This window comes from Eurosta solidaginis, chromosome 5 (genome assembly GCF_040869045.1).
Source record: "Eurosta solidaginis isolate ZX-2024a chromosome 5, ASM4086904v1, whole genome shotgun sequence".
NCBI classification, from domain to species: domain Eukaryota; kingdom Metazoa; phylum Arthropoda; class Insecta; order Diptera; family Tephritidae; genus Eurosta; species Eurosta solidaginis.
In genome coordinates this window covers 73,488,487-73,514,043 of record NC_090323.1, presented here as the reverse complement: position 1 = coordinate 73,514,043, position 25,557 = coordinate 73,488,487, and the positions used below count along the sequence as shown (strand labels likewise).

Below are 25,557 nucleotides of genomic sequence, written 5' to 3'. Positions count from 1 at the left end.
CCCATTTGATTGTAACGTGCAATATCCTTATGCAGTGTTCTTAGCATTATCATAGCTACCATACCCGACAAAAACAGCACTATTATTAGGGAATTTAGAATAGAAAACCACTGGATATTTGTATGTGGCATTGATTCTAATATATAATCCCATCGTGATGACCATTTTACCGAATTATCCATATTGAACAGAACACTGTATGTATAAACGATGGAAAGCTGTTCGCCACGACCTAGTGTATTACTTTTAATAGCGAGGGGATCGGTATTATCGCAATCTATCTTTAACGAATTTTAGATGATTAATTGAACGTGGAGTCACTTTTACAGATATTATTCGACCGCCATTTCCTCGAAATCTTACCTTCCCCTCAGGTTGACCACTATGGTACGTTATTCGTAAATTCATATGATTAAAAATATAATAAAAGCCTCGGCGATTATAATTGGGATTAACAAGACATGCTTCATCGCTATCTGAGTGAACAAAGCAACCCATAGGAAATCCCGTGCTACAATACTGTTTATCATTATCCAATGGGTAGCACCATGTAACAGGCATGTGGTCAACAATCCAGTGGTGTTGGTAGTTAAGGCTGATCCCCTTTTTTAGTACCATAAGGCGGCGATCACTCTGTACCTCACCACCAGTATAATTCTTGGAGCATACCACATCGCATTTGACATCTCTGAGAAATTCAAGGTCCTGGTCGAATGCGCTCTCCAAAAACTACTTGTCCTAAATTTTCAACGGGAGAGTTCTTTTCATTGCCAGTACAAAAGTCGAAGTAATGATATTCATAAGGAATTACAGACTCTTCCGTATTCAGGCGGTTGACGTACAAAATAATGTCCGACTTACACGCAGTTGTTGATTCAGCCTTTCTGCATTAATTTACTGGAGCTAACCCAGGTAAGTAGAACGCGCTACCATATTGTATATATGATATCAACAAGAGCCAAACGCCAACACTACAAATCTCGGTACAGCGTATCATCATAAGCGGGACGTCTAAACCAAATTAACTTCGTTTTATACTTTTGACTAGGGATGAAATAATATTTCCGCAACATCGTAGACAAGCAGATCTTGATATCAACCATATACCACCCGGTCGACTTGTACGATATGGTTCATTATCACGTTGTCCGTCCATCAGGTGTGCCATTGCACCCATTTCATTGTGCGTAGATGCCTATGTAGCGCTGCGACGATTCGCTGCGTTACCACAAAATTTTACTTGTATATAGGGCGGGGCAACGCCGTTCCCAAAATGTTCTTTTACCTAATCAAGACTTCGAACTACAAACGTCTGGTCTGTTTTAGTCACAATTGGGTTATTAGGTTAATGTATTCCTGACAGCACTTTCTCACCATAATGATGGTGACTTTACCTCGTCCAGTGAGCATCCCTCAGCAAATTGTATACACAATCCCGCTAATGTGCAACCACTTTTGTTTCGCACATCTATTTTTAAAGCAATGAACGAGTTGTAAAACCTTTACACTTTGCGAAATAATTATTCGTTAGAGGTGCTCTGCTTAAAATAATGTATAGCTGATCAAAAAAAAGCGTTGACAAAAAAAAAAAAAAAACAATAAAAAAAAAAAAATCAGTGGTATCCAGCTCCACGATAACGGGCTATGTCAAACTTTGCATTCGGGCAAGAAAGAAGTGCCCAGTATGGCTCGGATATAGTGCCGCTGCCCTCTCAAATTTCTAACAATAGCGAAGGCATTTGAAAACCATAAGGCATAAATTCCAATACTTGGAAAACAGGAAATAATGCGTCTAAAATGCGGCCGTGATGAATTTTCTGGAACCCAAACCTGCAAAGAAAAAAAAGAGAATCCATTAACACAACTGCATAAATGGGCAGCGCAAAGGAGGTGACAACTGACGGCGCGGCCGACGCCGCAGTTGGAGCACCCCTTTTGCGATGCCGGTATACCTAACACCAGAACGAAATCTGACCATACCGTCTCCTGGACTATACAACCAGCCACCTAGAAATATAAAGAAAGTTAATTAATTACATTAAATAAAAGAAACATCTATCATTAATAAAATTAAGTCATGCATTTACCATACTTACCGCTGCACCATTCTTCAACCACGCGTAAAAATGAAAAGAATGAAGCAATCTACCGTTTGTTTCAATTCTGTGGAATTTACGTTATATACATAGGTGTGTATCCATGTTCGCGAGTATTTTTTTTTTTCGTTGTGTCTGCCTTTGCCGCTGATATGCTTATACCAGTGCGCGGACTTTAAGTAATGAAAATATTGGTAGTGGTGGATATTTCCCATGGGCCAAAAATACCGCCATAAAACGACCGACTTGTTATCTTACTTTTAAACTCTATTTTCGCTCAGAATTGTGCACACAAACCGATGAAAGTAGCGCAAGCCTACATTTATTTTGCGAACATGCATATATTATATGTACTATGGTCTGTGCGTTCTCGTGAAGCAAACTACTTTATTCTTAACTCTTTTCCTTCTTCTTATTAGTTATTTCTTATCTTTCCGAGACGAGGAGTGGCAAATAAAATTTCGCAATAAAAATAATTGCAGATATACCAATCAGCTTATCATAACCAGAAGAAACATCTTTTTGAAAACAAAGAACTTACGATTCCTTTGTTAAAATTGAGTTTTTCGTCACAGAAAGGCTCGCAAAATTGGGTACTTGGGTTGCTGTCACCTTGGAACTTTGTTTGGGTGTACTCGAAAAATCAATACATTTACCTAATGATAGCAGTCTTCAGTAGTAGTAGGAAATTAAAACGGGTCAAAAATTTACCCATCTATCAATGAAGTGCTAAAGTCCGTGCACTGACTGCCCATATACTTTACCAACTTATGTACGTATATATGCAGTGTTAAATGTACACTATATTAGGGATGCATAAAAAGATGAAAACGGGTACCCAAAAACCCGTTTCTGGCAAATCGGTATCGGAGCCAACTACCCTTCTGGAACCGTGCTTTTTAGTAAAGACCATCAAGAACACAGGACTACAAGCGTAATTGGGAAAAGCTGAACAAATAATCGAAGGGAAATACAAAAGAATGGCTCATTCGAAAAATTTTTCACCGCGTCCAAAACGAAGATTTTATCTTTGTTCTTTATATAGCATACAATTTTGCCGTCCAAACATTTTTTTTGTGGCGGGCAGGAAAGTTGTCGGTTTTTAGCACCAACAACACAAATAACAACGACTCGAAAGATCCCACATCAAACACTCTCTACCCGGTTCGGTACCAAAATGTGAGTACCAAGCAACTTAAATGTCAATTTTTCTGCAGCACTAGTATGCCTGACTAGCTGAAGCGCTACCGGATGACACAAAATTAAACAGAATAAGGTACTAATGACCCAGGCACATAACGTGCGGGGAAAGAAGCAACGCACATAACGTACGCGAGATGAATATATTCTCGTAGGCCTTTAGACATGTTTTCACCCTACTCACGCGCGAAATTTCAAAAGCGCCGATAATAGAATTGGGGCTTACTCGCCACCGAAAGCGTGACACCGTCATAACAACTCAACGAGTTTGCTTTATTTTCTTCCATACTCTCAATAGAATGACTCGTTACGCTTCGCTAAGAAGGAGGACTGAGCGCCAGGCCGCTCGTTACCCAAAGCCGTGCCACTTATGCGACGCGAAACACCCAATCAGGTCATGCCCGATTTACCGCGCGAAGTCGCCGCTGCAACGACTGCGCGAAATTATAAAGGCCAAGTACTGCCAAAACTGCCTTTCAATGGTACATCGTGCCAAAGACTGCACTAGCAAAGGAAGGTGCCGAAGATGTGGTAGCAATCATCATACCACGCTGCACCTTTCCATGGAGGACTTGTCGTCCGAGCCAGAGCCGCCGAAGAGCTGGTACCAGCTAGTCATGGAAGAAGAGGGAGAAGGATATGAGCGGATGCCTACGATGGAAGAGGTGGACGACGGGATGATGGATGAGGCGCTGTCTCTCCACGCGTCCGAGTCGGCCTTTGCAGAAGAACCACAACTGCCATCCGGGAGTGAAGCGGGCTCCCATATAGTAAATTCCGACACTAGGGGATCGGACCCACGGCCGTTCCGACCCCTATTAGCACACGAGCGACGAGGAAAAAGTGGAGCGGAATCACGGCCGTTCCGCCCACCTACGCAACAACGAACGCAAGCACATCGACCAACGCGCGATCGTAGACTGGCCCCTCGGACGCGCCAGCTACACGAGATACGACACGTGAAGGAAGACCATCGAGACGGTAGACTGGCCACTCGGCCGCGCCAGCTACCCCAACACAGTTCCTTCCGGAACGGGGTCATTCCAGCCCGCGCCTCAGCCGGCCCAACTCTTCGGCCCATGGCTGCTCTGGCGCCGACTGCGATCGTGAAGGTGGAAGCCGGAGGGCGTCTGCACCTCATTCGTGCACTCATAGACGCATGTTCCCCCCGCACCACGATCGACCGCAGGCTGGCGCGAGAGTTAGCACTGCCGACAACCAACGCCGACGGCGAAAGCGGCTGTTTTATTCGTTTTAGAGGTAAACATGGGCAGAGTAAGACGGTGACGACTCACGCAGTCTGCGTCCACGAGTTCAGGCGCGTCAGTCCAACGTACAACGTCGACCCCAGCGTCGCGGCTCTTTCGAGCACATCCGTCTTGCGGACCCCCACTTTTATGCGTCCACCCCAATTCGCCTCGTCCTAGGCGGCGACGTCTACGCCGAAATCATGACGTCGGGCACATTGCCACCATCCTTCGGATCGTTGCTCGCGCAAAGCACGATCTTCGGGTGGGTACTCTCCGGGACCCACCCGATCTGATATACCTCAATGGCTATTTAGAGTTAGTTAGCTGATGATAAGCTTATACATGTATATTGTAGTTTCCCGAAATAAATGAAGTTTTATATAAATGGCAAGAAATATATGTTACGGTTTCCATTAATTTTTTTTTCTATCGTCCTAGCTCTAGGTCACGGCGGAGGCAAGGAGGATGCCGTCGCGCCATCCGGCGCGCACCATTTAATTTTAGAATCTAGTTTTAAGACAAATCGTGGTCGGGGACGCTCGGGCGGAGTCTGAGCTGTTGCGTATCGCAAGGGGGCCGGCATGTTTAGGCCCGACGCCTAAATTCTCATTAATTTGCGCCACCCTAATAGCACCATATTATCGACGCCTATTTCGCCCACCTGCATGTATATGTGTACATAGTTAGGGTTATGTTTTCCGTACACATATACATGCATGCCGGTACAACTATGTGGGGAAGCTTCCCCTTAAAACCGGAGACTTTTTCCGCGGTTCAACGGTTGTCCTCGACAAGGCAACCGTCTACTTTTCCAGCGATCGTTGAGCGAACCAGAGCTAACACTGTCCGAGGAGCCCCGCCACATTTTATTACACAGGTAAATTATTGTACTAATTTTAATTTTCACTTCAAATAAAATCATTATTATAACGAGAAATCTCTCTCGCCTCCTTTTCTTTTCTTTTTAAATTTAACCCAAACGCAATTGTGGTGCCTCCACTCCGTTGCCGAGTTTGCGACACACCACAATTGTTCACCAGCTCAACTCATTGCAGCACTGCGCAATATTCATTTTTCAACTAGCGCAACAAATGAAACATGTGTTCTAATTGTATAAAAAATTATTATATATTATTGAATTTGTGTGAATTCCTGTTACAAGCTAGAGATGGCCCTTACGCCTTCGATGTTAACATTTTTAAGCAATAATTACTGATGTTATATTATCAGAAACCACAGGTAAACTGTGTAAGATTCACCACACACGAAGAAAAAATCATGTGCAATATTTGCAGACATGCGTAAATATCAAAATCGTTTTGATTTTAGCGCAGTCCTCTGCGCAAATAGCGCAACCAGGACACCGGGCAAATCCTTGTGCAAATTGGTAATTGGCACAATGATACTTGAGCCGTGTAATTGGCGTATAAGCTATGCAGAGTGGCACAACACAAAACACACCCGCTGCGTGATGTATTTAGAATACGGAGCAGTAAAGAAAAACAGCAAAACAATAAAATCGCGCCAATTATAGTCAAGCTGTTCTCTTCCAACGACCGAACTAAGCTCTTAAAGTCAATTCATGGCGCAATGATACAAGGTGGCAGCATGGGACAGCTGATTATAAACTTTTTTTATTTGATTTGATACATCAACTTCCGGCGCAGTACGATTTTGACATTTGTCCATCGAATTTACAAAAACAAAGTTCATGCAATTATTATTTATGTTTGTAGGTATTTCACCATGCTGCCACCTTGTATCATTCCGCTATGAGTCAATTGTTGCTCTGTATAAATCCCGCAAGAGGCCTCTCACACTCGCCGATATTGACGTGCCAGGCTATGGAAATATTCACTTACATGAAAGCTTGCCTAAAGTCACACGCGAAGTAATGTCTTTTGCATCGGAGCTTCGGAGAAAGAAATTGATAACCTCAGCGTTCTCTATCAGAGGCAAGGTATACATAAGACGTAAGCCAAATGAAGAGCCGCAGCTAGTATGCACAAGAGCAGATGTGAACACTCTTTTGAGCACAAGCAAATAAATATTGGCTTGCTATAACTAATATCTCCCACATTCTTCAGCTTATATTAATGTTTTTGTCATTTTTATTATTTATCATAATTTTAATATTAGCTTTAAAATTTAGAGTAATGGCTTTATATTCTCTGCATTTACTTTTTACATATTCACGCTATCAATCTGTCTTTTCTCTCCATTCGCCTCTTAATCTCTTGTATTTGTTTTTTTTTCTATCTCCTTATGCCTTTGTTTGCTTGAGTTTCATAAGGTATGTAAGCTTGTTTGCTGTCAAAGCGCAGTGTCAATGTTGTTCTGAGCTGTAACAGCTGTATGCGTTCTAAGGGCTATGACGGCACATACAATATGATACGTGTACTAGGCAAGCAAAGAAACGGCTTAAAAATATGTCATATTAATGCCTATCACCTAAAATAGACGAAGTTTCGGCATATTTTTGAGTCATCAGAAATAGATGTTGTGTGCGTTTCCGAGAATTGGTTCTCTCAGTGGCACAGTGATGCAGTGTTCTGCGTTGACGGATATAAACTTTTTCGTGCAGATACAATCGGGCATGGGGGTGGGGTTGCTGTATTTGTTAAACATGGATTATGTTGTAAAACTGTTTGTACATCTGAACCCTTTACTTCTATAGAGTACATTTTTGTTGAAATAAATTCCCATCATGACAAAATACTAATAGGTTGTGTGTACAGGCCAAACAAATACGTTGCTTTTGATAACTTTTTAGAAGAAATTCACGACTGTACCTTAAATTATAATAATATTGTAGTTGTTGGAGATTACAATAGTGACCTGCTTCGTGAAAACAAATTTTCTTTAGCTATGCAAACCCTTGCAATTTTCCCAGTAAATACCATAACGCCAACACATTTCACTCAAACTAGCAGTACTCTTTTAGATATATTTTTTGTTAATGAACTGTCGAATATTCAACTCTACGACCAGCTTTCAGTCCCAAACTTCTCCAATCATGACCTAATTTTTATATCATTTGACTTCGACCGCACATGTGAAGCAGTTGCCTATTCATACCAGGATTTCATGCATATTAATCATGTGCAGCTCGAAGAAGCTGTTGATAGTATTCCTTGGGAAACTGTTTATATTTTAAATACTACCCACGAGCAGATCCGTTTTCTTCAAAATAATATCGCTTCACTTTTTGACCAACATGTGCCTATTGTAGTGGAACACTCAAAAAATCGTAAACGGCCTTGGTTCAACAACTACATAAAGAGGCTTATCCATAAGCGCAACATAGCTTATCGGAAATGGAAACGATTTAAATGTACTGTAACATACATGTTTTCAAGGGTCGGAGGAAAGAAGTTACCAAGGCTATAAAGCTGCAAAAGCTGAAATACTATGAGTATCAGTTTAGTACAGCAATAGGGTCGAAGAAGACTTGGAAATACATTCGGGATATTGGCATCGGTAGCAAATGTAACGATATCTTTGAAAATGTAGACGTAAATAAATTAAATGAGCAATTTGTTCAATCATCTAGCTGTGACAGTAACTTATGCCATGAAAGGTATGGCGATTATTTGTGTGGTGCGATACCCGAATTCTCTTTTTCGAACGTTGATGACTGTGCAGTCGTTGAGTCTGTCCTTGGTGTAAAGTCCAATGCTACTGGTCTAGACGGAATTCATCCAAACTTTTTTAAATGTGTACTCCCTAAAATTTTACCGTTTGTTACCTATGTTTTTAATACTATAATGACCACGTCCGTGTTCCCTGATTGTTGGAAAGTTGCGAAGATCATTCCGATGAAGAAACCCAACGGAGAGTACAGACCCATCGCTATATTGCCATTCCTGTCCAAAGTCCTTGAATGTATAATGCATAACCAGATAAACTCATTTCTGACCCGAAACTCACTTTTAAATCGTAACCAGTCTGCTTTAGAAGCCGTAGGGGCTGTACCTCTGCTTTAATTAAAGTCTCTGATGACATCAGGCTAAACATTAACAACAACCTTGTTACTTTTCTAACGCTGCTGGACCACTCCAAAGCATTCGACACTGTAAACCACAATCTTCTTACTCTAAAGTTAAAAAACTTGTTCAATTTTTCACCTCCTACTTTACATTTAATAAACTCCTACCTCAGTGAGCGATCGCAAGCTGTGTGCAATGGGAGCTACATATCAAATTATCTACCGCTCTCCAAGGGGGTTCCTCAAGGCTCGATTCTTGGCCCGTTATTGTTTGTGTTGTATGTTAATGACCTTCAAAGTGTGTTGAGGTATTGTGATATTCATGTTTACGCAGATGTGCAATTATATGTCAGTTGTCCTCTTTTATCTGTTAATAGTTGTATTAGTTATCTTAACACTGACTTAGAACATGTAAACAAGTGGGCAAGTGATAATGGCCTACTTTTAAACCCAAATAAATCACAGTGCATAGTAATCTATAAGAAAATCATATCGCTTGATAGTTTCAATAAAGTAAAATTAAATAACTCAGTCGTAGGCTATGTAAACACCGCAAAAAATTTTGGAATGATTTTTAATAGGAATTTGACATGGAATAACCACATTTATAGAGCAATAGGTAAGGTTTATGGCATGCTTTGCTCACTTTGGACTACCCAACACTTTACCCCAATGAAAATTCGACTTCTGTTAGCTAAAACATATCTGTTACCCACCTTATTGTATGGATGTGAACTTTATGCCAATTGCGATAGCTTGTGTCGTAAGTAAACTAAATGTCCTCTATAATAATATAGCCAGATATGTGTATAGTGTTGGTCGTTACGAGCACATCTCCATTTTCGCCAAGCGGATTTTTTCTATTAAATTCGATAACCTGTTACAATTAAAGTGCCTAACGCTGCTTCATAAGATCATCGCATCTTGAGAACCTGAATATCTCATGGACCGCCTTAAATTTAACAGATCACCTCGATCGTTCAACTTAACTACTATGAAGTACAACTGTCTAGTTACTGAACGTCAATTTTTTGTCTACGCTGTTCGCCTTTGGATCGCTCTGCCCCAAAAATTTAAAGCCATACAAAATGCGCTGCGCTTCAAGAATGAGCTCATAAACTATTTTCGTCAATAAAAAGGCAATGTGCACTTTCTCTTACATTCTTCTTCTTTGCATTTTATTACATCCTCAGACTTGTTATTCTCTGTTAAACAAACCTGTTAAGCATATTCACTTGTCAAGTTTATTTTTTAATGTTATTTTTAAGTTAGTTTTAAGCTCAAACACTGTAAATTAACCTAAGGTTGTGTGTTTGATTAATGATAAATGATGATAAATGATTTACTTTATCAGTACTCTTTATCACAGATTATAATTTTAATACCATTAATAGAAAACGGCTTAATAAGTATTCTGAACTTAAAAAAGTTCTGATAGATAGATTTTCACTTAGTGAAAATTATAAACTCGATAGAATTTTAAGTGATTCTGAGATGGGTGACCGTAAACCCTCAGAATTTTATCGATCATTACCCTGCAAAAAATGCGATTAGTCTAGGATGAGTCGCAAGGGAGTATGCGACCAATGCCAGTTTTGATCTCTTTGTATGAGTTCAACTGTTCCCTTTTGTTTGAGCATGTCCTATGAAGAGACTAATTGTACCCATTTATACCCGAAAGGGATCGATGGGACCAATCCCCTTTGTACCCATATGGGAACATAAGAGAGTAGTCCCTTTTCGGCCCAATAAGGACTCAAATATGGACCAGTCGCATTTTTACCCCAATGGTAGTAAAATGATACATACTCACCGATGTAATCCGTTTAAAAATAAAACAATAATTAAAATTAGGTTTATTTTCATTTCCGGTTTATATTGAAATAAGCAAGTTTAAAAATTCAGTCTTTTATAATTTTTATGCAGGTACTACGTTAATGCTACTCATTAAAACAGTTCAGTAAAACACAGGCATTTTGTTAATTAGAAATAACTTAAGTTTTAAGCTTTTTTCAGACATCAGTTGATCAGACTTAATAATAGATGGCTTTATTTATTTTGAAATTATGTTAATATATTATTAGATCTCATTTTTATCTAGTTTATTTCATTCATTCATTTGTTTAATTAAAAATAAACTCTTATCAACTCTGAAACTTGGCCAGGACTCTTTTTGTGTGGCTTGACAAAACTTTTTGGTTTCATTAAGTGAACATTTTAGCACGTTTTTTTTTTTTTTTTGTGCTTATAACTTTATGGGAAAGAACAACAAATATTTTTGTAAATATTGCAATAAATTATTAGATAATTCACAAGGTCTTAAATTCCTCATATGTGCTATGATTTTAAAGCTCTCATATGTGCTTTGTTGTTGTTTATTATATAAAATTTGGATAAAAAACTACAATTCAGCAGCCTATGTATATCAGATGTACTAAGTTATTGCCAAATAAATTGTTTTGTTTTTTATTTTTTTAAATGTCAAAGAATTTTCATTAATAGAAGGATAAGCGGTAGCATACATTTAGATTTTTACAGGCTTTTTACAGATGACCCTTCTTACGGATATACTTAAATACGATCTACAACAGGATGTGGTGTTCACGAGAGTCGTATTTAAAAAGATAGTACATAGGACAATAGGAGACCTAGTGAATTGATCATATATAATTAATTTCGATTAACATTTTTCTGCCAATGTAGTAAATGTCAAGTAACGCGGCAAAGTTTTATCAGCCCAAACTTAATCGACTACCATACATGTATATAATACCTACTCATATATTGATACTTCAGACTAGGTACACTCATAAAATCAGAGTGCGGATACAATGCTGTTTAAGTATTTTAGTTTTTGTATTCAATAATCGAATGTACCTTAATTAAAATTTTTTCTTGTCACACTTATGCTGCTACAATCACAAAAATTTTGTAGGCTGTACTGTTTTGATTTAGAATTCTAAACTCATTGTGAGCATTTTGTATTAGCAACACAGGAATACTATATATATGACTACGAAACTGTTTCTTAGGGTTTCTCTTTAAAATTTTGTTTTTTTTTTTTGTTTACTATCTTTAAAAGATATGCATTTATATGGACAAGTATAGAAACTGTTAAATTTAAAATTAACTTAAAAGTTATAGCCACAAAGTTATATAAAATGATATATGTTTATTATATCGACTTCACGCAGAAACTTAATCGAATCACAATTTGGTATAATGAAATTTGATTGTCATTTGTTACATTGACAATAAAATCCGACCAATAAAGCAAAACGTACCAAATTTTCGACTACATTCGGCATTCAATAAAGCACTAATGAAATGATTCAGAATTTGCATTTTGTACGGAAGATTGAGTTCAATAAAGGCTTTGGATAAAGATTAATCTCCTGTGTAAAATTTGTATTAATTACTTGTATATAATTTTTTTTTTTAATATTTAAGTGTGGCCAAAGTTTTTGTATTGAACACAAATTTAAGTAATTCACACAGTAATAAAGTATATATGTACATTCGGTACATAATAAAATCATAGAAAAAAAAACGAAAAATAATAATTCATAACAAGATTTTTTGTTGCCTTAAATGAGCGTTGTTTTGCACAACTTTTGGACAAACGAAAGCTCCTAATATTATTATACTTTTTATAAAATTATTATATACCATAAAACTAACTTAAGAGTTTTGGTCTCGAACCGTAAATCTTTTTGTCTAAAAAATTCTGGCAGCGGCTTCTAAAGTTATTATTTGTAAACGTATAGTAAAATTTACTCCGATCGTAGTAGAATTCAAATGTAGTTATGTATGATAGACAACCCTCTAAAATATGTATGACGAATTTGTCAGAATAAGGTGATGGCAAATCGAATTCAACCCAATTTGCCATGCAGAAGAGTGTCAAGTCAAAAGAATGTATTCATTGATTTCGATCAACCGACATATTGTTGTACTAAGGCATTGTTATGATTGTGAACCCTGTTTTTTTGTCGGTGAAGCTTCTTAAAATGTTTTGACTTGGAAAATTGCAATCCTTTTCGGAGCATATCCTCGGGGGTTAATCCCTTAAAAGGAAGTGTAGACACAGCTCCTAAAAATTTAAAAGTTTAAATTCAAAAAACAATGTATTTATATAAGGGGTTATATGTAAATACCTGCCAATGCGCTATACAAGTTTGGGAACGATTTCAGCCCAATTTTGCCGTGAGTCCCGTCCAAATTCAAAGCAATTATCACGTCTGTTTTTATAATTAGTGGTAAATTTTTGATATTGTTGCATAATATTGATGCAATCGTAGATTCCTGTAAAAGGCACGAATGGTATTTAAAAAGTATTTAAAAGTTGACATTTAACTTACATATACATCTGTGTTAGAAGATGTAATTTTTTCGTCCAATTGCTGCATCTCATATACGTCACAAAGTGGAAAATACTTTACGACGGGTGTATTTTGTACTTCCTGACGAACTAACTGCTCGGTAGCAACTTTCAGCCCAGCTATGGCATCCATGATAGCGGTATTTTGGGTATCAACTATCATTTGCAGGTGATCAAGTTTTTCTAAATTCTTCTCAATTGATTGTAGTTGCCTCTCAAATATTTTACAGTGGCTGCAGCACACAACTTCGAAAAAGCTTTGGGTGGCTTCTATAATAAATTGAAAAACGATCATTAATAGTGTGATTTAATAATCCTGTATCAACTCAATTAATTTCGATCGGCGTTTTTTTGTAAGCTGGTGGAAATAAAGCGCTCAGTAAATTACCGAATTTCCTAGAAAGCCAAACGCGAAGTAAGCCAGTTCCGTTGGGTAAACGGATTGTCAAAGCAGCTAAAAAGAGAGCCAATTAGCCGAAATCCTTTCACCACTTGCATAGTTCCGCCATGATGAAAGTGTATAGCTACTTGGAGCGTTTCCTTTTCAAGGTCGCTTGCAAAAAAACATTATTTTTTAAATTTACCGACATATAAGGCAAACTTTACTTAGCCGAGATATTTTTTCATTGCGTAGTTTTCGTTATTGTGTGATAAAACTTTACCTGTAGTATGTTCGATGACCGACGATGATAAGCTGATCCGACGAGATTCTAAAAATATAGGAAAAATTTAGTATATCAGTGTTGTCTAACCATAAGTCTACAGCTATAAATTTGCGCTAAAAAGACTCATCCATTGCGAGTGTTGATTGATATGTAATAATCATTGTAGTTATTGTAGGAATAGTCGCGAATTGCTGAGCGGTCGACTATTAATTGTGATTGACACTGGCAACAGGAGGTATGTTTTAAAGTGCTACTTTCGTATGAAAGGCTTGATTACCTATTGTAGATTCGCTGGCACACGTAACGCTACTGGTTCTCGGGTAACTATTTTCATCTGAAACTATAATTTTTCAAAATGTGTTAAACGATGTTATGAGCAAATAATTGAAAAGAATTGAAAGTAATCGATAGTATTTGAGATAATTGATCAAAAATTTAGAAACGGTGTATTCGCTACCAAATACCAGTAACAAGTAATTGTAATTGAGAATTAAATTTTTTAATTACCAAGTATATTCATTACTACGCAGCTCTGATAGTAAATCATGTTAAAGAAGGAGTGTTTACTTACATTTAACTTTCTTTGCTGGGATTGCCGCCGTCGAGGAGTTTTTGTTTTGCGCCTCAAATTTTTTGAAAATGTGCTCAAAAAGAAAAAAAATGTTAGTTATAAATATAAATAAAATAAATAAAAGTAAGGAAGTAAATAAAGTAGTAAAATTGGAATTAGAAGAAGTTTATCTGTTAGAGGGATACACATCAATTTGTATTCGACATCATCCAGATAAAATTCTTCTACAATAGGCGAAGGAGCGAGGTCGGCAGTGCATATTCCTAATGTAAGAGAATCGATAGGTTCTGTGAAAAAGCTGTTTAAATTCAGTAATTTCTTTCCTTTTATAAGATTACTATTTTGATCTTTGAATTCTACTATTTCTACATAATCTTGTGATTTCAGCGAACAATAATTATTTGGACGTTGTGTGGATAGCATATATCCGTCAAAATAAAAACTGTTTATGCAATTATCTTTAGTCTTAAATCCTGAAAATTTAGAATCAGTGACGATTGCTTCCTGCACTACCATATTTGATATTTGTCGTAATATTTGTCTTGGTTGTCTTACGTAAGATTTCAAAACTTGTAAATAATTTTCAATAGAATAGGCGGAATAATTTGAAGGAATACCAAGTTCTTTAACATCTTCCGCAATATGCAGTAAACCATGCACATTGTAGTTAATGCTATTTTCTCCAAACACAGCAGCATAATTTTTAACAAATAACTTTAGAATATCACTCGCTAAATCAATATTTGAGCTAAATTTTTTAGGACAAAACAATAAACGGCAAGCACAATGTAAAAGAAGGAATTCATAGTATACATCTCCAGGAATTTCGTCTTTAAAAACATAGATTCCATAGTAGAGAAGAAACATACGAAATTCTGTAGCTTTCCATTTCGCTATATCAACCAAAGATCTTGGTTTTCGAACAAATTCCTTTGTTATATAGGGACGTAAAGCTAGTAGTTTTGAAGATATGTTAATTTTTGCTTCTTTTCTAAATTAAAAGTTTGACTCATTGCTTATAATACGCATGATAAATTTTCGCATTACACCTAAATCAATTAAGTGCATAACGTCTATGGGTACTTGTTTTACCATGTCAATGCCAATATTTTCTAAGGGAGATACATTATTTCTAAAAGCTGGCGCATGTTTGTCAGGGTACTTTCGTTCTAAAAAATCTTCGTTAGAAACAAGCGTTCCAGCCTCTGTGCTATAAGTTAGGACGCCATTAATTTTGTGTCCCACTTGAGTACATTTTGGACAACCATGTCCCCCAGTATGCCCAAGTATTCCGCAAAGAAAAGCTTTTGCAGGCGCATCACAAACAAAAGCCCTTATTGTAAATTTTATGCAGCGGCCATTGAAATCGAAACCATTTTCCCGAAGTTCTGCTACTTCTTCAGTGAATTCAGCCAAAAATTGGGTAACTGAACTTGGTTTCGATTTACCTAGATAAATTCCAGTAGTAAAAACTGCCGTATTTGTTATATTAACTAGTCGCAATAAAATTGGCCAAACTTGTACCCTAGAACTACGATATAATGGTAACCCATCAATATTAACATCAACAATTATGTTGTTATAATTATTTAACGTTTCTCCAATTCTATTTAGTTGCGTTTTAATGCCTATGTTACAGTAGAATCCCGGGCTCATATTTTTAACTAAAATTCCAGACTTATTTTTTAAAAGAGTTTCCGCACTTTTGGGTACATTCATACCTTCTTCTAAAAGAATCGTTAAAAGTTCGGAAAGACTTTTATATGTTATTTTGTTACGAATTCCCCATTTTTTTAGTTTTTCAGAAAGAGGTACTTTCTGCGAGCAACTTGGCTCATCAGGAAGCACTTCTTCAATATCTGTCGATCTAGAAATTTGCGCGGCCGGGTCAGTTTCTTTTCTATCCAAACTTAATTTTGCACGACCCTTTTTCCTTTCTCTGCTAACTAATCGACGCATATGGCGTTTACTTACCTTACTCATGCTGCGATAGTTCTTTTATTGTATTTTTTTTTATTCTTTTATTAATTCAACACAAATTTTTTGTCATATGATTTTGCATTTATCACTCAATTTGCCAAAACTAATGACTGCCAAATACCGATTACATTGCACGTAAATTTATCGATAGAATAGTGATAGCTAATCCACTATTCCGATCATAAGAAAAACTTATTACTGGGGTGCTTTGCCAAATAAGTTAAAAAAGGTACATTTTGACATTTATCGTTATGAACATGCACGCCAGAAATATATTTTGCTGGTAGAGTCAAACCGAAGAAAACGTTAAGGCTTGTCATTGTTATCTTATAAAAAAAATTTTACTGCATACCAACAATATTGCATGCAATTTTCTGTACTTATTGTAAACAATTTTTAAACTTGTTTAGTTGAGATCGTATGTCAAATCTAAGCACTGAGAGAAGGGCCTGTCAAAGTTGACATAGTCGTAACCATATTTTTACTTACCCATATCAATTGGCATCAGTTATCGGTTCCTCAGCCTAAAAATCGTGAAATGTTCATAAAAATGAAGAAAACGAAAAAAATTACTAACATATTCCAGAAAAAATAAGTCTCTTAGTCATAACGTATCCAAAACAATGAATAAAATCTACAAAAATTTATTAAATTCACCAACTCAAATATTTTTAGGTTAATCGATATAGCGAAAACCGAAAAACGAATTGGTTGGCCATGGTATGGTTATGACTATTGTGAATGAAACTAAGTGTAATATCTTCTGCATAGACGTCAAAATTCCAAAGTGATTGGATCACCTGATTTGTAATTGACTATCGCTGTCTCATTCTGTATCTCTTTCTATCACCCGCTGAAGATAGCCGGCCCTATGCGCCGCCATATTGAACACCCTGTCAAAAAAAAAAGTAGCCATATTGAACATCCTGTGAGTCAGTTGACAGATAAGATATCACACTTAGTTTCATTCACAATGGTTATGGCTACGGCGTTATGGTATGGCACTATTGACCAATTACATTGATTTCTCTAAAGTTGGTTGGATCAGCTTTTTTATATGGATATGGATACGTCAAGTTTAAACGGCCCTGAAAGCGCTCTATGTGAGGCAGGATTTACATAAAACACTTGAAGCGTCGTTCTACATTAGACAAGTTTTATATTTTGATTATATAACAGGCGAAGTAACGCAACTACGCGTTAACATAGAACGCTTGACGCGTCACTTCGCTGAAATGCTTTGACAGTGCCATGCTAGCAATATCTCAACTTCATTAATCGTTTTGTTACAAAGATACAATATTCATAATCTAAATAAAAAAGCTATTAAAGCTAGTTGTTTTTTTTTTTTCTTTGATAGAAAGCTCAAAGGAAATTATGTCAAAAATCTGCAACAGGTTCCAATTTTTCATTTTAATTATAACATTTTTACAGGCCACTCTAATAAAAAATCATTGCGTTCGCTTAACGCACGAACATAAATGACCTCTTAATGTCCTAACCGAAATAAGATTTGGAAGCGCGTTAGCTTTTTCCTCAGAAATTCAATTTCGGTTGCTCTCATATAATTTGTATTTGCATTCGACAGTATTCGACAGAAAAAAATCGATGGTTTTCCTAAAATAAAACAATCGATAGTGCCATCGTTATTTTTGCAGCTCTATGGATAACAAAAAACAGCTGTTATTTCTTTTGCGTGCATAAAAATATTGAACATTCTTGTTGACATCGTTTTATTGCAATATATTAAATATATATAGTGGGTTTATAAAATTGCGCGTGAAAGTTTGGACGCGATGAATTTGTTCGATTTGGCGATGATCAGCCTTAAACCGAACAAAGTTTTGTTAATCGTTTACTTTAGCTGTCAACTGCTAAATCTCGTCCAGGTGTAAAAAGACGCACCCAGGATCACGAATCCGAAGGCGGAAATTCAAAATTTTATTTCGTTTCGGAGATATTCGCAAACAAAATTGAAAATTTTCATGTGGTTGCTGTTGTTTTGATGATTTAGTAGTACGCACAAGAAAAACTGTGCGTAAAAGTGTTTTGCGCGGATATAGTTTTGGTCTCCAAACCGATGTTGGACCCACTCAGGGTAGTTTTTTATAAGCTCGGACGAAGGCAGGCAATGCAGAAAGGTGTTCTGCGTAAAAATACTATGGATCCCACCCCGGTTTCGGAGCGCTCCGGGGCCATTTTTCGGTTTTATGGAAATAACTTAACAGAAATAAAATTTAGAATTTTCGCTCTCGGATTCGTGGTCCTGGAATCAAAATACGTCTTTTGACACCTCTTCCGATATTTTTGGTCTGGTTTTAGGAGTTGTGAGCTAAAATAAACAAATACCAATGTTGTACTCAAGTTTGTGAAACCAAGAAAATACGTTTATGTTGGGACAAGCTCAGCAAAGGAGGTCAAGGAGGATCTGCTCGCCAGTTTTTTTTTTAATTCAGGACGTGTATTCTACCTACTAAAGAGCCATGAGAAATTCAATTACATGGAAGGATTAAAAATTGCAAATACGCAGGCCTAAATGAGTCATTGTTGAGATATTACACCATTATTTATCGAAAAAGTGCCTTTGGGGAATTCTATTCGACAGCATGAAACTACTAATACGCGTCCAAAAATATCGAGAGAGGTGTCAAAAGACGCGTATTGACATCAGTATAAATAATCCGAAACCGGAAAAGAAAACTTTTATCTCTGTCCGGAGATATTTGCAGTTGAAGTTGGCGATTTTTATGTGGTTATTGTAATGTTGAGGTACCCACAAAAAAAATTGTGAATATAAGTGTTTTGCGCGGATATAGTTTTGGCCTCCAAACCGGTGTTGGACCCACCCAGGGTAATTTTTTATAAACGCGGCCGAAGGTCGCCAATGAAAAAGTGTTCTGCGCAAAAATACTGTGGATCCCACCCCCGGTTTCGGAGGGACCCGTGGATCATTTTTCGGTTTTTCGTTAATATCTTTTGAACGACTTAAAATTTTTCTTCTCCGGTTTCGGATTGTTAGTACTTATGCCAATTAGCAGTGTCATGCTGTCGTATAGAATTACCTGCCTTTGTTTTAGTTTTCTCATATACTAATTTTCTACACAAAATTATATACTATGTAACATACAAAAATAACTTCGGAAATATAAATTGTATAAAAATATCTTTTAAAATACTTCAGTCTAAGGAAAAGGCAAGTATGAGTTCCTAAAAAGTAAGCAACTTAGGATAAATTATATAGGATATATAGGTACTCTTCGTTTACTTCACCAACACAGAACTTGAAAAATGGAGTTCTGAATATACTTGAAAAAGAATAGATTCTCTCAATCGCGTATTGGGCCCACTTTGCGAAGATGGCAATACAGCCACTGCAACTGACACTGCTGAGATCAATAAATCTGCAGGTACTCCATCAGAAATAATTGTTGGCTCCTTTCTAGCAGTCAATACTATGTTAAATGGAGTTACTGGCAACCGACAACAAAACAATCTTTAGAGATAACCCAGCAAGTTCGTTCTAAAGGGGTAAACCTCAATGCTACAGCTCCAGATTTACATGGAGTTTGATCAATTGGAACGCATCAAACAACTTGAATCCATACTCGGTGCTGAATAAATTCGCAGTATACCGGGTGAACGTACTGAAAAGCTTATACGACATGCAGAAGATAATACAAAATTTGCACAAGAAGCGGAATTAATCGAAAAAAATCTGATCTTGCCTATGAAGAGGTACAGTGAAATACAAAATAATTTATTCGAATCACTTGGGGCTATGAATAAACGACTTGAAGAAAAAATTTAAGCAGAGAAACGTGCAGAAAGCGAATTGGATATTGGGTACCTTGGTTGCTGTGTACTATTTGGGATGATTTAGGTTAAAAGGTTCCAAGTTTATTAAAAAACGCAAAATCAAAGTATGTTTTGTATAAATATGAAGTACGTTAAGTTAGCAGTAGTAGAGGGTGGTTTATCTTTTTAGTTAAAGGATCTTTAGTAAAACATAAATACTTGATTTTCCTCAAAGGAAAAATTAGTCCAGCCCTACAATTATGTACAAATTTAAAAGAACATGCAATTTATATGTTAACCCGCAAGCAGCCAAGTTTACTGTTGAGTATGATCCTATATATTCTACTAAAATAATAATAATAGTGTTTTTTCTCGGTAAATATCCGCTTCTCTTCCAATATGTGGTGTGCTGTTTTTAATTGTTCCCACTGGTCATCCTAAACGTTTTTGGCCGACTCCGAACGCATCTGCTTAGGCAGATGACTTTTTTGCTGAGAAACTTTCATGGCAGAAGCACAATCGAAGAGTTAATCAAGCCACAAAATCTGTTTGAAGTAAGTTGTTCGCCCACTTTTCAAAAAGGATAAAAAACATTCTCCGAAAATTTAACCCTTACTTCGGCGTGGTCGGTAAGTACTAGTAATTTAAGTTCGGTATAGGGCGCAACTATTTTTCTTAAATAATTCGATTCCATCACCTGTAATTTTTTTTATTTTCCTCATTTCGTTGCTGATTTGTTTTCAATATATCTTAAAAAGGGCTAAATAGATTTCAAACTGACTAATCCCAACTGTACCCAAAAGAGACTAAAGGGGATCAATTATGCCCAACTGTAGACAAAAGAGATCAATCGGGGATCAATCTCTTTAGGGATTAATCGCATGATTTTTTGCAGGGTAGTTTTGCTTGCAGGTTCAGATTTTAGTGAAAATATTTTGAAAAAACTTTGGATGAGGAAACTACCGAAGAATCTAAATGCAATTTTAGTTAGTTCAACTTCAAATAATAATAACGAATTTAGCGGACAATATTTGGGAGGTGATTAATAAAAATTAAGTTTTTACCGTTAACAATATTTTAAATAATAGATCTCTTATTGAAAATTTAGTTAAAACAAATTCTCTTATTTGCGAAAATTTTCAAAAATTATCCCTAGAATTTTCAGAAATTAAAACTCAAATTAATGAAAATCGTTTACGATCACGATCAAATAAAAAAATAATTTTCGAAATACATTCACGTAATAACTCAAATTGGTTATGCATATTTCACTATAAATTTGGAGTTAAAGCAATTAAGTGTGAACAACCTTGTTCATATAATAAAAACAAGCAAGGAAGGCTAAGTTCGGGTGTAACCGAACATTACATACTCAGTTGAGAGCTGTGGAGACAAAGTAAGGGAAAATCACCATGTTGTAAAAAGAACCTAGGGTAACCCTGGAATGTGTTTGTATGACATGTGTATCAAATGGAAGGTATTAAAGAGTATTTTAAGAGGAAGTGGGACATAGTTCTATAGATGGACGCCATTTAGGGATATCGCCATAAAGGTGGACCAGGCCTGACTCTAGAATTTGTTTGTACGATATGGGTATCAAATGAAATGTGTTAATGATAATTTTAAAAGGGAGTGGGCCTAAGTTCTATAGGTGGACGCCTTTTCGAAATATCGCCATAAAGGCGGACCAGGGGTGACTCTAGAATTTATTTTGTACGATATGGATATCAAATGAAAGGTATTAATGGTACTTTAAAAGGGAGTGGGCCTAAGTTCTATAGATGGACGTCTTTTCGAGATAGCGCCATAAAGATAGACCAGGGGTGACTCTAGAATTTGTTTGTACGATATGAGTATCAAATGAAAGGTGTTAATGAGTATTTTAAGAGGGCGTGGGCCTTAGTTCTATATGTGGACGCCTTTTCGAGATATCGCCATAAAGGTGGACCAGGGCTGACTCTAGAATTTGTTTGTACTATATGGGTATCAAATGAAAGGTGTTAATGAGTATTTTAAAAGGGAGTGGGCCTTAGTTCTATAGGTGGACGCCTTTTCGGAATATCGTTATAAAAGTGGACCAGGGTTGACTCTAGAATGCGTTTGTACAACATGGGTATCAAACGAAAGGTGTTAATAAGTGTTTTAAAAGGGAGTGGGCTTTAGTTGTATGGGTGGACGCCTTTTCGGGATATCGCCATAAAAGTGGACCAGGGGTGACTCTAGAATGCGTCTGTACAATATGGGTATCAAATGAAAGGTGTTAATGAGTATTTTAAAAGGGCGTGGGCCTTAGTTCTGTAGGTGGACGCCTTTTCGAGATATCGCCATAAAGGTGGACCAGGGGTGACTCTAGAATTTGTTTGAACGATATGGGGACCAAATGAAAGGTTTTAATGAGTATTTTAAAAGGGCGTGGGCCTTAGTTCTATAGGTGCACGCCTTTTCAAGATATCGCCATAAAGGTGGACCAGGGGTGACTCTAGAATTTGTTTGTACGATATGGGTATCAAATGAAAGGTGTTAATGAGTATTTTAAAAGGGAGTGGGCCTTAGTTCTATATGTGGACGCCTTTTCGATATATCGGCATAAACGTGGACCAGGTGTGACTCTAGAATGTGTTTGTACGATATGGGTATCAAATTAAAGGTATTAATTAGGGGTTTAAAAGGGAGTGACCCTTAGTTGTATATGTGAAGGCGTTTTCGAGATATCGACCAAAATGTGGACCAGGGTGATCCAGAACATCATCTCTCGGGTACCGCTAATTTATTTATATATGTAATACCACGAGCAGTATTCCTTCCAAGATTCCAAGGGCTTTTGATTTCGCCCTGCAAAACTTTTTCATTTTCTTCTACTTAATATGGTAGGTGTCACGCCCATTTTACCAATTTTTTTTCTAAAGTTATATTTTGTCAATAGACCAATACAATTACCATGTTTCATCCCTTTTTTCGTATTTGGTATATAATTATGGCATTTTTTTCATTTTTCATATCATTACTGGAGTTATATGTTGACATAATTTACTTATATACTGGAAAGATATTAACTTTTCTTTTAAAATTTGAATTTAAAAATTTTTTTTTAAAAAGTGGGCGTGGTCGTTCTCCGATTTTTCTAATTTTTATTAAGCAGACATATAGTAATAAGAGTAACGTTCCTGCCAAATTTCATCATGATATTTTCAACGACGGCCAAATTACAGCTTGCAAAACTTCTAAATTACCTTCTTTTAAAAGTGGGCGGTGCCACGCCCATTGTCCAGAATTTTACTAGTTTTCTATTCTGCGTCATAAGTTCAACTCACCTACCAAGCTTCATCGCTTAATCCGTATTTGGTAATGAATTATGGCATTTTTCGAAATTTTCGATATCGAAAAAGTGGGCGTGGTTATTGTCCGATATCGTTCATTTTAAATAGCGATCTGAGATGAGTGCCCAGGAACCTACATACCAAATTTCATCAAGATACCTCAAAATGTACTCAAGTTATCGTGTTAACGGACAGACGGACGGACGGACGGACATGGCTCAATCGAATTTTTTTCGATACTTATGATTTTGATATATGGAAGTATATATCTATCTCGATTCCTTTATACCTGTACAACCAACCGTTATCCAATCAAAGTTAATATACTCTGTGAGCTCTGCTCAACTGAGTATAATACAAATTCAACAAACTAAATTCGTCCGTTGTTGTGGCGACAAATAACGGCAATTTGGAATTTTCAACTCGTCGCTTATTTATTTTTGATAAAGAAAATAGACTAAATTTTTTAATTGATAGTGGAGCAGAAATTTCAGTATTACCTGCATCAAAATTTCCACATACAAAACGTTCGGATATTATTCTTACTGCAGCTAATGGTTCAACAATTTCTACCTATGAAAAGAAGGTATTAAATGTAAACTTAGGTTTACGTCGTGAATTTCCCTTTGCGTTTTAGATAGCTGAAATAGCAAAACCCATTATCGGAGCTGTCTTTCTCTTTAAATATGGTCTTTTAATAGATATTAAACAAAAACGTTTAGTAGATCCATTGACAAATCTATCTGTTAACACAATTTCATATTTTTGTAACGTTCCTCTTTCCAAATTGTTTACTGTTGATAATAAATATACAAAATTATTTAAAAAATTTCCATCACTTATTACTGAAGCAGATTATACAAAGCCAGTAAAACATACCACGGTACACAAACTTATAACAGAAGGTAATACTCCCAATTAAATATAAAATTGCTAAAGGTGAATTTGATTTTTTAGTTAAAACAGGAATTTGTCAACCTTCAGTAGCTTCCCCACTTCACTTAGTACAAAAAAACAGAATTAAATGACTGGCGTCCTTGTGGTGATTTCAGAAGATTAAATGTTTGTACCATACCAGATCGTTATCCACTACCTCATATTCAGGATTTCAATATGAATCTCTATATTAAAAAGATATTTTCAAAGTTAGACTTAGTTAGAGCTTATCATCAAATTCCTATGGCTAAAGAAGACATTTATAAAACTGCGATTGCCACTCCTTTTGGCATGTTTGAATTTATTAGAATGCCCTGTGGTCTTAGAAATTCAGGTCAAACTTTTCAAAGATTAATAAATGAAGTAGTAGGTGACCTATATTTTGTATTTGCTTATATTGACGAATTACTTATCACAAGTGAAGACGAAGATCAACATTTAAAAGCTTTAAATATACTTTTCCAGCGTCCAACAGAATACGGTTTGAATATTAAACCCAGTAAATGTACTTTTGGAGTTATGAGCATTGACTTTTTGGGACATAATATATCTAGCTCAGGGATCCGACCATCGGATGACAAAGTATCAGCTATTCGTAATTTTGAACGTCCTAAATCAATAAAACAGACTCAAAAATTAATGGCATGGTAAATTATTATCATCGATATATTCCAAAACTAGCTGAATATACAAATAAGATTTACGATTTAATTAATAGGACAGATAAAAAACGCAATAAAACTTTAATTTGGGATGAAGTAACGACTGAATCTTTTGAATGTATTAAAGATAAGTTTGCATCGACGATATTATTAAACCATTTTAATACAGATGCAAAATTATCTTTAACAGTTGATGCATCAAATTTGGCAATAGGTGGAGTGATACAACAGAGTTTTACGAATAAAATTAAACCAATTGCATTCTTTTCAAAGGAACTTTCTTCAGCTGAAACTAAATACAGCGCTTTTGACAGAGAATTGTTAGCAATTTATTTGAATATTAAACACTTTAGATATCCTTTGGAAGGAAAACAATTTACAGTTTATACGTACCATAAACCATTGACTACTGCTTTAAATTCAAAAACAGAACGGAGTTCCAGACAAACGAGACATTTGGAATTCATAGCACAGTTCACCGATGACATACAGTATGTTAAAGGAGAATCCAATGTTGTAGCGGATACACTGTCCAGAGCCTTTGAAGTTAGTGCAATACAGAATTCGGAAGTGAATTTTAAAATTTTACAAATGGAACAACAAAATGATAATGGTTTAAACGAACGTATAACTGATCCTCAATTTTTAAATTTAAAGTTAATTAAAATTCCTATTTTAAATTTCAATATTTGGTGTGCAATTTCAGACTGTGGGGC

General features: G+C 36.3%; 2 protein-coding genes across 2 annotated transcripts in view; both read right to left on the bottom strand.

Moving 5' to 3' along the window:
- LOC137234009 (tRNA (guanine(26)-N(2))-dimethyltransferase-like) overlaps positions 1-25,557 on the bottom strand; it is a 454,486-nt gene that overhangs the window by 185,520 nt on the left and 243,409 nt on the right. The gene's annotated exons all lie outside the window — the stretch shown is intronic.
- Positions 10,705-16,235, bottom strand: LOC137233662 (uncharacterized). The gene is made up of 7 exons (XM_067756889.1): positions 16,126-16,235; positions 14,152-14,224; positions 13,858-13,920; positions 13,578-13,625; positions 12,896-13,185; positions 12,692-12,839; positions 10,705-12,627 (listed from the first exon to the last, which is right to left on the bottom strand). The coding sequence occupies exons 1-7, from the start codon at positions 16,132-16,134 to the stop codon at positions 12,470-12,472; spliced, it is 789 nt and encodes a 262-aa protein (XP_067612990.1). The 5' UTR covers positions 16,135-16,235; the 3' UTR covers positions 10,705-12,469.